General features: G+C 31.3%; 2 protein-coding genes and 1 non-coding gene across 3 annotated transcripts; 2 read left to right on the top strand and 1 right to left on the bottom strand.

Moving 5' to 3' along the window:
* The first annotated feature begins 89 nt into the window (after window positions 1–89).
* TRNAK-CUU (transfer RNA lysine (anticodon CUU)) lies at window positions 90–162 on the top strand. The gene has a single exon. It is a non-coding gene; the product is annotated as a tRNA-Lys (tRNA).
* A 7,090-nt stretch (window positions 163–7,252) lies between these two features.
* LOC108828538 (amino acid transporter AVT6A) lies at window positions 7,253–9,774 on the bottom strand. Its single transcript, XM_018602266.2, has 5 exons — window positions 9,256–9,774; window positions 8,888–9,040; window positions 8,323–8,526; window positions 7,760–8,225; window positions 7,253–7,664 (listed from the first exon to the last, which is right to left on the bottom strand). Exons 1-5 carry the CDS (start codon window positions 9,668–9,670, stop codon window positions 7,529–7,531), a joined length of 1,374 nt encoding a protein of 457 aa, XP_018457768.1. The 5' UTR covers window positions 9,671–9,774; the 3' UTR covers window positions 7,253–7,528.
* Window positions 9,775–14,789: 5,015 nt separating this feature from the next.
* On the top strand, window positions 14,790–15,578 carry LOC108825997 (E3 ubiquitin-protein ligase AIP2). Its single transcript, XM_018599360.2, has one exon. It carries the CDS (start codon window positions 14,887–14,889, stop codon window positions 15,442–15,444), a length of 558 nt encoding a protein of 185 aa, XP_018454862.1. The 5' UTR covers window positions 14,790–14,886; the 3' UTR covers window positions 15,445–15,578.
* The last annotated feature ends 708 nt before the right edge of the window (window positions 15,579–16,286 follow it).

Raw genomic sequence — 16,286 nt, 5'->3', positions numbered from 1 at the left:
AAAAGGTTGGTAGTAGTGTTTGCCATAAACAAAAGATATATTTGTATGAACTGGTGTTATATAATTTGATTTAGAAGTATCATCAAAATGCCCGTCTAGCTCAGTTGGTAGAGCGCAAGGCTCTTAACCTTGTGGTCGTGGGTTCGAGCCCCACGGTGGGCGCTTTTAAATTGTTTTGATGTATAATTTTGAGTAAAAACTGGAAGATAATCGAGATTGATTGTTGCTCAAAAAAAAAAAAAAATCGAGATTGATTTACCAAGAAATTACCTGTTAATTAATTTAAGAGTTTATATCGTTAGATTTTCATTTTTTGCATTGGCTTAACGATAATACCAACTGCTTCCGTAAATTAATATCAAAGCAAGATCTACCTATTACATTTGATAAAGACTGGAAGATAATCGAGATTGATTGTTGCTCAAAAAAAAAAAAAATCGAGATTGATTTACCAAGAAATTACCTGTTAATTAATTTAAGAGTTTATATCGTTAGATTTTCATTTTTTGCATTGGCTTAACGATAATACCAACTGCTTCCGTAAATTAATATCAAAGCAAGATCTACCTATTACATTTGATAAAGATAAGTAACGACTAGCTACTATTATTATACTCCCTCCATTCCATAAAAAGTATAACTTTAATATTTTTCACACTGATAAAAAAATAACTAAAATGTATTTAATTTTTTATTGATTACATATATTCAACCAATATTATCTAAGATAAATAAAATTATTTATAAAATCAATCTATTTGTACTTAATTTTAAATTGAAAATTGCAATGAAAATCAAACACTTTTTGTAACAAAAAAATAGTACTCTCTCCGTTTTTCAATAAGTGTTATTTTGATATTTTTTACACAGATTAAAAAGTGACGGAAATATATGTAAATTGTTATTAGTTACACTTATATGGTCAATAGTATTTGAGATAAATAAAATTATTTATAAACTTAATATATTTTACAATTAATCTTCAGCTGAAAATAAGTATAATTTGCATTAAATTATAAAATGACACTTTTTATGTAACAAGAAAAAAATTAAAATGACATTTATTATAAAACAGAGAGAGTATTAAAGTGACACTTAATATGAACAAATGAAGTACTATACAACACAAGTATCTATTTACACATCACCATAAGTCGACATGATTAACTACCTTTCTTGCAAAATTGATCGTCATATCAATACTATTAATTCAGAAACCCTTTTATGAAATTACCCTTATTCTTTCGAGGCATATTACTTTTTGTACCATCATGTTTTCAAATGTTTTTTATTTCTCATTAAGGTTACTTGTGTCTTTTGCTATTTGGTTCAACTTAATTATTTTCTTTATACTGATTAATTAATAATCATAGTAATCTCAACAATATTTACGTGTGTTCTTTCTTTCTCTCTCTTCTCTATCGAGTTGTTTTTTTTTTTTTTGGTTTTCTGATTGAATCGGATTAATTTCTGATCTCAAACCAAATAATAAACTTCTGGATTCATTTTGTAGATTTTCAATTGAATTCCGATTTGCTATAATTTTTGTTTGATCCTTTTTTCCCTCAACCAAATTTAGTCGCTTAAATCATACTAGATGCTATCGTCTGAGATCCTCCTTATCATTAGCTTGAACCTTTTTAATGGTGGGAGTAATATCTATGATGTCCCTGATGGGCCTCTGAGTTAGACGTTTTGGTGGAGCTTCCCACAAATGACGTAGGATTGAGATGTGGAAAGTCATACGAGTTGTTTAGAGCTTTCTATATGTTTATTTGATGATAGCTTACAGTTTCATTAGATTTTCAACCTAGCGGTGGCGACTCGGAGTTCATCGATTTCCGGCACTGCCTCTTTTAATGTCCCGAATTCAACACGTGTATATCAGCTATCGGATTCAGATGACAGAAAAAAAAAAGAAAAAAAAACTATCGGATTTACATTGGGCTTGACGGTACATAAATCATGAGTATATTGGGCTCTCGATCACCACTTTGTAATGTCCTTAGTTGACTTTTTCGTTGATGAAAAATACCAACAAGAAAAAAACTTACTTCAATCTCTTATGTATCATTTCCTCTTTATTAACAATAGCCACATTACACATATAACCTATAGTGTTAACTTTTATATATTAAACTTCATTTGCTATATATATGGTCATATATTGTTATCTATCACGATCACAACTAAACACTACAGGAAGTTTAATATATAAACAGGTTAAAATTTTCTTTTTCTATATGGGTTACAAATTTATTTACTATATATACACAAATAAGCTAAACATTTTTTAATGTTTAATATTTTTATTAAAAAAATCTTTGACATATATGGGTCAAAATTTTCAAAAATTATACACTATTATTAAATGTGAAATTAATCAAAATAAATTATAATAGAATAAGTTTAGTCTGATATATTCTTAAAATTATAGTACTTATATCTAAAAACAACTAAAGATTCTGGTACTGAAATAAATTAAACTCAAGATTCAAATTATGTTTTAAAAGATATTTCAATATAGTTTTAACATCTGAATAAAATTCTAATTAAAAATAATATGTTCAAATATTTACAATATTTTTAAATATCTATATTTTTGACATTATCATCTGACAATTAGCACATAAAATTTTCATATTTAAAACAAAAACCACAAAATCGTATTTTACAAAACTTAAAAATAATAAGAAAATACTATTTAGGAAATGTCACAGCTACTCATAATATTGAAACATATTTGAAAATTATAGAAATAATCATTTTCTAAATCAATATGAAAAATATACTAAATATACGTGTTTACAAAACTATAATTGCACAAAAAAACTATTTAATAAAATGCTAATTATTTTTTTAAATTATTATTTCAAAACTCAAATAAATTCGATTTTTTAAAACTAATCAACGACAGATGACAATACAATTTAAAACTATCATATTTGAGCTATTCCGACAAATATAAAAAATAATTATTAAGTACAAACGGGTTAAACTAATAAATTTATCATTTCTACTATGAACTAACAAACGGGTTAATAGTTTTATTAACAAAAAATACTATCGCGCTTTAAAAGTGCGGATCAAAATCTATTTTATTCAATTAAAACAGAAACATGATCTACTGATATAGGTGTGGTTCAACTATTTTAATCCAATTATTAAAATATCTTATCAATCATCTAATAAAAATATTATAAAAACACAAATATAATTAAAAACACAAATATAAAAATTAAATTTCTAAAAATGTAAAATAAAAATATTTACCCACCCTTTTAAGGGCGGATCAGAATCTAGTCTAATCAATTAATTTAAGATCCTACTTTTTATCTACTGTTGATAAGTCATAGCATGATCACTTAATTAATTACTTAATGTGATATATTTGATTATTTATATTAAATCTTAATTAGAATTAACAAAATATATTAACAAATCAATTTAAACTTAAAGTCTGAATTTTAAGTTGTAATAAATATATTAATAAAATCAATGTATTTGTAATTAATTTTAAATTGAAAATTGTATTTAAAATTACATTTTTGTAAAAAAAACAGTACTCCCTCCGTTCCATTTTAAGTGATGTTTTAGGATTTTTATTTTGTCTCATTTTAAGTGATGTTCTCACTAATCTAGGTAGAATTTAATATGATTTGAATTTTATGACCAATTACAAAATACTGTACTTTTTTATTATTGGTTAAACTAGTTTTATTTAATGTATTTTTATGTTACCAAGATAAACAACATAAGAATATGTGTTTTCTTAATCTATGTGAAATAACGTAAATTAAAACATCACATAAAGTGGAACATAGAGATTATTAAAGTGACACTTACTACGAAGAGATAGAGTATTATACAACACAAGTCTCTATGTACACATCACCAACGTAAGTCAACATGATTAACTACCTTTCTTGCAAAATTGATCTTCATATCTAATACTCCCTCCGTTTTTAAAGATACATATTCTAGACTTTTCACATATATTAAGAAATCACATTAATAATGCATTGATTTTTGTGAATAACAATTTTCCATAATCTTTAACCAATAAAAATCCAATAAACACAATTAATTTTCTTGAAGTTAACAGATTTTCATTAAATAATACATTGAAAAAGTAAAAAATGTATCTTTTTAAAACAAATTTTTTTCCTATAACATGGATCTTTAAAAAACAGAGGGAGTATTATTTAAGATCCTACTTTTTATCTATAATATAATATTATTATAACTAGTGTTAATTTTAAATTTTATCATAAAACGAAGAAAATAAAGTTTTGTTATTTTTTAAAATTTATCATTAAAGCATATGATGTATTAAAATAGAAATGCCTATGAACTAAATATGAAAATATATTAAATTGGTAAACTAACATTTTTTAAAAAAAATCATTTAAATAGATTCATCATTCATCGTTAAAATATCGTAAGCTATCTAATATTTTACACAAAAATAAAAAATATTAACATATGTTAAAATTTTACTTACAACTATATATTATATTTTGTTTATTTTGAAACTCAAAGAAACATATTATCTAAAAATGATTATGTACAAAATATAATAGTACATAACTAACATTTATTTCATGTATTATTTACAAAATATGTTATTAGAAAATTTTGAAATTTTAATAATTAATTATTTTTTTAGATTTATAAATTAATCATGCGAATATAAAATCCAAACAACAAAATTATAGAATTCTACAATATATAAATATAACACTAAATGTAAATAATATATTTAAAATATTTGTGATGCAGGTCAAAAATTCTAGTTTCTAATTATAACTCAACTTCTTGTTTGACCGATCCACAGTCATTTAAATCATGTCAGGAGATCGGTTATTGATCATACGCTTACTATGAATCGGATAATTAATCATTGTGTAACAGTTAAGTTTCTTGGTATCCTTGGCTGAATAAAAAAATTCAAGTTTTGGTAGGCTATTACCGTTGTGAGATCATCAATATGCTGTAAATACAAATTTATATACTTATTAAATGCTAGAGGAATATTTTTTTTTTGAACTGAATGCTAGAGGAATATTGAAGAGACTAAATCTATGATAAATTATTAAATCTTAAAGTAGGTTTACAAGACAAACCTTAGTGGTATCAATATCTTCCAATATGTTTTACAAAAAAATATCTTATATGTTGGTCTTCTTATGCTCTCCTGCAGTAATGCCAAGACATATCTAGAAAGACGACATGCTCAGTGCTTTTACTAATTATTTTATAATAAAAATAAAGTTCGTCTTTTCTATAGGAGAACGAAAATATTCTTACCTGAAAATGATTACCTAAGCTTAAACATAAAACTAGTTAAGGAAAATATACAAATGCTACAAGTATTACAAGCTATTTTTGTTCTTTTGATTATATGATATGTCTAGGAAGATGACGTGTTTTTTTCTGAAAACCAGGAAGATGACTTGTTCATCGATGATAAATTGTTTTTATATATTTTATCTGTTGATCCGGTTAACACGAATAATGTTTAAGGGGTAAAAGTATGTGTATTGCTAAAATTCTTAAGTGTCTTTTAAGTGGACCACACAGAGAAGAGAAACAGAGAGAGAAAGAATGAAACAAAAGATGAGACGCGACGGAAGCAACTACACGTACAGTAAGAGACATTCCTTCCCGTGTTTAATTAAGGTATACCCCCCTTCTCTTTTTTCCTTTTTACTACATTTTAATTACAATCTCTTAACAACCCTTCTTTTTTTTTTTTGTCACTGAACAACCCTTCTTAAGAGACAGCAATAAACCTGCTCTACCTGAACCGCATGTTATCAGATTACCAGATCATAAACTATATGAATCGAAACTCAAACCAACATTTTCCATTTAGTTGTGACTTAGTTTCAATGGAAGCTCGTAACCCAAAAAAAAAAGGTTTTAGCACGTTTCTAAATTTCGTGTACCAATTTTTTACTACAGCATGCAGGCACGATAAATAATTATAGAAATACACAAATCGACCAAATATTTTTCTTCTTGGGTTTCGTTTATATGAAAAATAGCTCTTACTTATCTTATGAAACCCTAGTTTTTGCTACACTATTAAATGCTTTGATGATGCACTTGAAATCTTTAAACTCGAATCATCAATATTCGTTTCTCTCACTTGCTCCTTCTCGGCTCTAGCCAACAAGGTTCTCATCGTTCTCCCGGACCTTAGATTCCTCGTTGCAGCCATGTCGGTGAGCTCGCACGATTCCAGTTATGGTGTATGAATAATGGATTGATTACGATAGTGAAAGAAAATGTCGATGTATACAAATTATTTAAGAAATAATTTTTGTGAAAGCAAACCAGTGTCTGTGTCTATGTATCTTTATCTCACGATAGTCGAGACTTGTCACCAGCATGGCAGCATTTCCGCCTATTAAAACAAATCGAGATATACAAAGCTAAAGAAAGTTATTAATAGCTATTTTATTCAGCTAATCTTTAGGAGAAAGAAAACAATATTCGAGAGAAAAGAGTAAGGTGACAAAAAAAAAGGTAAATTAGATATCTTTATGTAAAGGCACCTTCATGAGCATAGATATGGTCCTCTTCTAAGGCTTGAATGATTATATGGAGTCAGAGCTAGGATTAAATTTGTGAATCTCATCATGATTATGAAAGATGGATTCTTCCACAATATCTTTCTCTTCTCTATCTTGTTGTTTCTGAAGAAGAGATACATACATGAATTATGCATACATCCAAAAATGTTTGTCGTAGAAATTTTAGTAATCTAGTGATTTAATAAATTGTTCATAAATGTTCTTGCACCCAGAAATCTAGAGTTTGAATCTCTTAAAATGAAGTTTATCATCAGTTATATTGGAATACAAATTAAACATTATAATTTTCATACAACAGTGTAGTAATGTGGCGGAAGTAAAATCAATGTATTCATTAGACATGTAAAATTATCAATCGTATAATCATTTGTAATAATTTTTTATGTCCTCTGGTAGTAGCAAAAAAAAAAAGAAGAATATTAGTACTGCTAAGTGCATATTATGTTATTATAATCAGTGTTACAAAAAAAAAGTTATTATAGTCAATAATTTTATCTGTTATGTTGGCCACTCGAAGATATATAGAAATCATATCTTTTTATTCTTTGGCAAACATGAGTTGGGTCAGGTTCTAATCCCACCATTGATCAGTAGGATTGTACAACATTGATTGATATAATAGACTATGATATATATGACAGATCAGAACATGATACACAAAAAGTATGTATTCTGCATTACATTTGATCTTTATACAAAGTTTCTACACTCATGGTGATACAAAACCACAAGCAAGCAGAGAAGTACATACACCCTAAAACAACACTCAACAACAACGGTACAACACACAAAGAGAAGACAAGTCCTGTCTTCTCGCTTATTCAACCTCGCATAAGAAAAAGAAGATGGAATAAAAACAAACACTTTTGTTTTCCTTCTTCATCCAAGAACACCCCCAAACTGGCACAATTTACTCATCCTCCACATCACTCACGAGGTGCGTTCCTCTTGAACAACGCATAAGCATCGCTGTAAATAGCGATAGCATTGGCCAACACCGCAAGAACAACCATGAAAACTCCTAAGATCGTGTCCCTGCTTGTTGCTCTGCCATGACGATCCCTGCAAGAAACATAACAAGAAGAAGAACTCTGCTTAACTAAGAACACTAAAACAACAACAACTCTGTTCACATTCACATAACCAATGAAACTCACTTTAGTATAATAGAAGCTGGGAATATGAATCCGAGACAAACAGCAGCAGTGGCTCCAGTGAACTGGAACGCATCCCAAATGCTCGGGATGCAGTTTGCACCCAAGAAGATGACAGAGATGAGACCAGCGCTGAGGCAACCAAACCTAACATTTGAGGTGGTTAACGATGGAGCAGAAGGGAACAAGAGCCCATCGATGTTGATCCTCAACGGGTAGAAAACAATAGGGAACACGAGCATAAGATGAAGCGCGTAGCTAACTCGAACCGCATCGTTGAGGACAGAACCAAGAGGGATACCAAGATCAGTGTCGAAGTTTGAAAGGACATCATCAAGAGTATCGTCTCCAAACAAGAGGAAACCAAAAATGCTTATCATTATGTATACAGATGAGCAAAGCACAAGAGCTGATCTGACAACAGGTTGTATCTGAGTTTCGTCGTCAAGCTCGTTCTGTATGCTGTGAACTGAAAACAAATCAAAAGTAATAAAACCAAGAAGATGAGTTTTCTTGTTCATTCTTGAAAGCTTTATGCTTGTAAAGCAAGAAACAGAGGATTTTACCATTGTAATGGCAAATGAAAGCGGTGACGAGAACAGGTACAACTGTGAAGAGGTTCAAGAAAGATGTTAAGTCACTAACATCTGGAAACAATCTTGGCATCGCCACGCCACCGTTGATAAACTTCATGATAGATATCCCCGCTGTGATGATGAGGAACACGACGGCTAGAGCCACTGATAAGGCAGATGTAAATCTCAAAGAATCTGCAAAGGAAACATAATCATAAGTCAGAAGCAATTAAAATGCATAGACCAAATCTACTTATGGCAAACACAGGGCGGCATAACCAAATTAAACATTGGTCTATCGCCCCCAAAGTAGGTCTAAAATTGTTACAAAAATTACTCTTATAGAAACATTTACTAAATCGTCTACCGCCCCTAAAATCTCAAGACCGGCCCTTGTCCTGAACAAGCAAACGGAAACACTAACCAAAGTAAGTCTGAAATTGTTACAAAAATTACTTTTATAGAAACATTTACTAAATCGTCTACCGCCCCTAAAATCTCAAGACAGGCCCTTGTCCTGAATAAGCAATGGTTGTGTTAGAACAGAAACACTAACCAATTCGTTTGAAGCAAGCCAAAGGAGCAAAGACACCAAGAGTAGTAATGAGAAGAATAGCAAGTCTTCCGTTCCACCAATGGTGACCAAACCATCCTTCAAGAACACCATAATGGTGGATGCCATCTTCTGTCTTTCCAGCCAACACATCACCTTCAACAAACAAACAAACAAACAACCAGAGTAAGATTCAACCAGCTAGGCGCCCGCCTAGGAGGCAAATCGGTCTACCCATTAAAAAAATCGGTCTAGACGACTGTCTAACCAATAAACCCCTACAAAAGGGTCTAACTACCGTCTAGCAATTTCTTCATTCAAAAAAAGTAACAGCAGATTATTTTATTAAACTACGAGATGAGTAAGCATACCAATGATGATCATGTAGACAATCAAAACACCAATGTTGTTAACTAAAACAGCAACTTGAAGCAAAACCCTCCCAGGCTTCCCAAAAGAGTCACCCATCAAGCCACCGTAAGACCGACTCTTCTTAATATTACTAAACCTAAGCAAGAACTCAATAGAGGCATCGCTCAAGAAAGCCATCACAACGATCATCGTGATCCCGAGCACCAGCCCTAAGATCTTCATCGTCGCGGGCAGAGCCATGATGCCAGCACCGATTATCGTCGTGGCGAGATTGAAAACGGCGCCACTGAAAGAAGCTCCGTTGAACTCGTCGCAAGCAACTTCTTCTCTCTGAACTCTGGGCAGTAACGGAGCCGCCACGTCGTTGGATGAAGAGCACCTCCTTGGAACCGGAGCAAGGTCTTGAATCGTCATCTTCGAATTGATACAAAAGTCAATGTCGAAACCTTTGAAGATGGACAAAGAGTGGAGATTTCGAATTCTCCTACAAAGAAGAATGTCTGAAGGAGAAGGAGAAGTTGGAGATGTGGATTGAGATTATAGGCTCGCGATTTTTGTCTTTGCTGACGTGGAAATGATTATAATAATCTGTACGGAACCTGTTTGCAGAAAGAGATTTTTTTTTTTTTTTTGTAACTTTGCAGAAAGAGATTTTTATTGGATTGCTATTGGGTAATAGGTGACGTGGTGAGCTAAATTTGTAAAACTGAATGATCGAGATTCACTATATTTATGATGACGACTTATTTGACCTTAGGTGGTGCTGATTAGATTGCAGAGAGAATCGACGCAGCGTTTAGGATGATTCACTGGATTGTTTACTGTGTGGAAGTGCATTAAGATAATGAAAATTTTTTTATTAGTTTAGGATGTCTCGAGTTTATTGAAAAAACTCATTAGAGGGAAGTATGTATATCTATAGATAAACTATCTTTCTGGATATTTAAATAAACCGAAACAAAAATCATGTTCATATGAATGTTGATGAGCAATATGCCTTATAGTTTGGCACAACATATAGATCGAATCCAACCACAAAGTTTTGAATCTGATTGGCGAAGATAACTACTATCATAGTATCAAATTTCACCCAAAAATAATATGTTCAAACAATAAATATATAACATACCACATAGAATTCCTAAACTTTATTTAGTTAGATAGACTTTCAAAAACAAACATGTATTAATCTAATATCTTTGGAGGATAAACATCCATAGTATACTACCATCTAACTTATGTAGTTTTTTTATGATCAATTACAACTTCGTATTAAGAAAATTTAGTTGTAGAAGAGTAGAAGTTATCAAAAGGAGACACAACTCGATTCTTTATTTAATTCAAAATAATATGTGGAAGTTGAACAAAAAATATTCAAAATAATATGTGGACAGGAAAGACTGATAGGAACTAGCTCCTACTTAATTATTGCCGAACCTGTGATATTTAATTAGCTAACCAGACTTGGATGATGGTTAGGCATAAAATATTACCAAATTTTGGCTCTTAGTGGTAATCAAAGCGTCGACTATCATTCGTGCGTCATCCGCCCATTTTTTAATTATATACCCAGTCCGGTGTACATATAGACTGTTAGGCAAATCAGAGCTAGATAATACTATAGTAAAAAGTATTAGTATTCAGGTTTTTAACATATCTAAGAACGGGTTGCCACGTCCAGAATGTTAAACGTACATTCGAATATTCAAAAGAATTATTAACAAAACGATTGTCAAATGGTTGTGTCTTTCTATTTTTTTCCACAAAAATGTTATTTGATAAGAGAAAAACCATCCTAAAAGCATTAGCAATTCCTATTTTTTTTCCACAAAAATGTTATTTGATAAGAGAAAATACCATCTTAAAAGGGGTAAACGGTCGGCTTAAGGGTTTGGTGACGTACGGTGGTGTAATCGCCGAAGTTTTTGTTGGTCTGGATAATCGGAGTGTCCGATTAGGGTTGGTGTCTGGGATGGCTTCGCTTTGGGATGAGATCCCGTTTAACGTCGGTGACGCTCTCCGTCGAAGGAAGCCTGGGAGAGGAAGAAGATGGATCCGGAGGCTCTGGATGAGAGTTTGGGACTGGCCCGTTGACGCTCTCCATCTTGAAAGAGCTCCGGTCTCGATGTGTGGACGCGGTGGTTTTGACTCCGGAGAGACTCGGCGGAACAGCAGTTGTTCCGTTTGTTCCGATGTCGGCCTCGGTCGGTGGGTCGCAACTTGGTGAAAGTACGACGCGTGTTATGATGATGGCGGTGGTTTCAACACGTGGGCGTCAACGCGTGCGTCTCGACGCGTGGAATGTGACGCCTGTTTGGTTTGGAGATTGGGCTTAAGGCCCATTGTATGTTATCTCTCTTTCATTGCCCGAGTTGTGGGCTTAAGTTTATGTTTTTGTAGTTTGGGCTTTTAGTCCCTTAGTAATATCATAGACGGAAAAAAAAAAAAATACCATCCTAAAAGCATTAGCAATTCAAGTCCAAACGTAACAACATGAAATGAATTCTAGCGATTGTAATCATCAAGGACCTGCAAACATCCTAACCAAGGACATACATGTAAAATAAAGTGGTTGTTGTTTTGTAGTCTTCTTTTGTTCACAAAGTCGATGCTCCATTCATCAAGTATGTTTATAAAAACACTTTTATTGGGTGGCTATCTCACTAGTATTCACAACTGTACTATAGTCTTAATTTTTAACATAAACAATATCTTACAAAATTGAAATACCTGTGTTTATTTAATTTCGATAAAATCTAACTGAAATTTGAATGTTTCGAACTTATAGTTCATCGTATAATACATTCATCCATACGTCACATCCTATGTTACATGGAAACGGAAACAGAAACGTGGAAGCGGAAGCGTATGAAAACGTGGAAGCGAGATTTTTCAAAAAATTAGGAAACGGATACGTGTTGGAAGCGTGTATCTATCTGTCTATATATATATATATATTAAAATATAAGAAAATTTTATAAAATCTTAAACTAAATATTATATGATTTAAATTTAAAATAAATCACTTATTCTTTTATAATAATTTTCAAATGATTTCATATTAAAGCTTTGAAAACACACATAAAATAAGTTTAAATAAATTATTATATTAATTATTTTTATTACTTCACAAATAATTGAAAATATATATTTTAGTATATTCTATATATTTAATAAAAACCTTAATACAAAAGGATAATTTATAATATTAATTTTAGAGTTTGTATATTTCGATTCTCTCTATTTCATTACTATTAAATTTTGGATTTTATATAAATTAAAAACTATGATTTTATATTTTTTGTTGATTTATACCATTGTGTCTTAAAAATTGGAAACGTGATTCCAAAACGGAACCGTAAGCTTCCAAAAGATATTTAAAGAGAATATTTTGGAAACGCTTTGGAAGCGAGTTTCCGCAAGCTTCCACAAGCTTCCGATTCCAATTTCGATTCCGAAGCGGGAAGCGTACGTCCGATAAAGCTTCCATGCAACCTAGGTCACATCACACCGTCAGAGTCAAACGAAGCACGCAGTACCTAAGTAGGCTTTGGTGAATGTATGTAAGGATGGCCTGGTCTAGTTTATGCACTTCGCTCTTGAATAAAAGATTAGGCCGGAAGGTAAGTCACTAATCCACGTAATATATTGATTAAAGAGGTAACTATGAATCTACTTGAATTCAGCATACGATTGGTAAATAGTTTACTAATCAAGTGAAATAAAAGGGAAAAGAGTTCTTTTTGCTGGCAAAAAAAGGGAAAAGAGGAAAACGGATAAATTTTAACGTTAACTAGATTTTGATCTGCGCGCTTATGCAGATTTTGAAGTTTTCTTCTGTTTTTATAAAGTATTTAATGATCTTTTAAGCACATCGTTTATTTACATATTTTTTGTTTCTTACAAACTTACCTAGACCGAAGATGATCCGACTCAAATTTTCGAAAAATTTACAATATCTAAATTGTATTTATTTTATTTTAAAACTCTATAAACACGATATCCAAACAAATATACGTATTTCAACTGATGTTTTGATGTCCTGATCAATCTAATTCTGTGAAAAAATAAAATATTTTTTATTAAGTTATTTCAAAAAGTAGTTTTTACATCTAAAATCTTATAACTTATGCATTTTGTTTCGATAATTTTATAATTTGTGTATTTTTTTAGAAAAAGGAAATTGCACAGATCATATATTAACCCGTGCGGATATCTGGTTTGACTTGTAAACTCATAACTCGCTGGTTTTATAAAAATGTTTCATGTATATTTTTAACTTTTTATAGTTTACATATATTGTAGAATATATTATTTTCTAATATAGATGTTTGATAATATTTTTATTTGTACATAATATTATATTGAAAGTTTTACAACTTGATGCAATTTGATATAATTTTACTACTCATATATTAATCTGTTGATTTTCTAAATTTAGTTTAAAATGAAACAATATACTAAAATTTTAAAATTTTTGCATTAGTTTTCTATGATTATTATTAATTTTATAATATTTTTTCTTGAAAATTGAACTCTCAAAATTTTATATTTGACTAAACTAAATAAGGTAATATTATATTTAAAAATTGTTTTATATAATATATACTATATATTTCAGTTTTTGTTTTATTTTTTACCCCAAAGAAAATAATTTTTGATTTGGTCAATATATGAATATTGATTTGTTTAGATAAGCTTTGAAATTTTAATTAATTAATTTAAAATAATTTTTAAATGCAGCTGTAGAATATGTAAATAAAAAGAATAGAAAACTAAATAATTAATTTATTGTAAAAGCTATGGTCAAATGTGCAAATAAAAAAATATTTAATATTTTATTCATGTTACCAAACAATTTCCATTTAATAAGATGTCCAGGTTTTCAAATAGTTTTCATGTAATCTACTATCCAAGTTTCCAAATAGTATCAAAATGTACTTCAGTTTTCATAATATAGATGTAGTTTACTCTCAGTCTTTTTTCACTCTGGTAAATTAGTACTCACTCATTTTATAAAGAAGTGTCATTTTGATATTATTCATACATATTAAGAAAATGACGGAAGTATATTTATATTGTTATTAATTATATCTTTTTGACCAATAATATTTGAGATAAATAAAATTATTTATAAAATAAATGTAGCTTGAAATTAATTTTTAGCTGAAAATAAATATAATTTACATTATAATTGTTAAGTGATACTTTTGTGTAATAAGAAAAAAAGTTAGAAGGACATAATAGTATATCATATTCTTGAAATCTAAGAAAAAAAAATCATCGTGAAAAATACTGGAACACAGAATATACCCTTTTGTTATTTTCAGATTCGTCGTTCAGCTTTTGAAAACATATTGACAGTAATACATTTGAATTTTTACACCCAAAAAAAAAATATTTGATTTTTTTGTGATTCATAACATTTGTAAATGTTCCCGCCTGTCCTGGATGACTTGGGGTCGATCATGGGCAGCAGCTACCAGTTTTGTTTGAACAAAAGTTTTAATTTTTTAATACTACACCAACTTTATATTATTGATATGTCGGTGATATAGCTGCATAGACCTGTGCCACAAACAAGACTGACAAGCAAGACATGTGTTGCAAATCTTGTCCTCAAGGATCACATGGGAGTGCCATCCAAAATATACGTGTCAGAATCTGAACGGCACATTCGAAAACCTAATCTTCTTTTCTGTTATCATCGACCATTCGAGAACCCAGTCATGTTCACACACCTCGTACTATCTTCTTCACAACTGATGGCAGAGTTTCATCTCCCATCTGAGATCGAAAACGAAGTAGAGCAACATCCAGCAGAAGATTCCGAAGAGAACCATGCTGTCATCGAGGACGAGTACCTCGACTACATCCGTTACTTGTCATCGCGGAGCAACCATGAAATGGAGACTTTTGGGACTTACGATGAAATCTTCGGTCGAGTGCTAGGAAATTCATCTTCCACGCGGTGGCCAGAAATGGTGGAGGAACTACCGGTGGTGAACTTGACGGCTGAGGAACTGAAGGAGAGAGGTTTGGTAGTTTGCGCCATCTGTAGAGAGAAGCTCAGCTCTAATGAGAGACTCTCTGAGCTTCCTTGTCGGCATTATTACCACAAAGACTGTATCTCTAGTTGGTTGACTAACCGGAACACTTGTCCTCTTTGCCGTCACAATGTTAATTAGAAACAAGTTGGATTTTCTCTTTTGTTTTTTTATGTCTTGTTGAAGTTGATAAAATCTTTATCTTACCCTGATAATATCACAACAAGAATTGAGTGATTTGGCGATATATGCTAACCTATTCAAATGGATTTGTTTAGACTAATAAATAAACTTGGAAATTTGGTTAGTGTTATAAACCATTGGATGGACGGACATAACCGAACCGTACCGGACAGTACTGGGCGGACGTACCGGACAGACAATACCGAACCGGACCAGACGCATGAGGAAGAAAGGAAGACTTAGACTTTACCATATTTATGTATTAGCATATTTGTATTAGGATATTACTATTTCCATGTATTTCCTATTTCCTATTGGAAATAGGATCTTTCCATTTATCTCTTCTTTGTAACATGTATATATATAGATGCCTATTGGCACATCAACAATAAGAAGAAATACAAGTTTTACAACACGTTATCAGCACGAGAGCTCTGAGAAAACCCTGAGTGAATTTCGAAACCCTTTTTCCCAGCAACCACCATAAACCCTAGAAATCAGACGAAACTTCAAAACACCGTATCTCCTCAACCCGACGGATCCAGACGACAAGCCACCTATCAAATTCAAGATCTCGACGAGGCGTATCCAACGCCGTCGACCTCATCGCAATCCGATACCGGACGCGTTCTCACGAGCTATTACAAGAAGCGCCGTCAACTTGATTCAAAACCCTAATTCGGACGCAACTTCAAATCGACGTATCTCTTAAACCATAAGGATTTAGCCGACGTTCCATATATCCAATTGAAGCTCTCGACGAGAAGAATCCAGCGCCGCAAACCTCGTCTCAATCCGAG

Source organism: Raphanus sativus, chromosome 9 (genome assembly GCF_000801105.2).
Source record: "Raphanus sativus cultivar WK10039 chromosome 9, ASM80110v3, whole genome shotgun sequence".
NCBI classification, from domain to species: Eukaryota; Viridiplantae; Streptophyta; class Magnoliopsida; order Brassicales; family Brassicaceae; genus Raphanus; species Raphanus sativus.
This window is presented reverse-complemented; position numbering and strand designations above follow the sequence as displayed.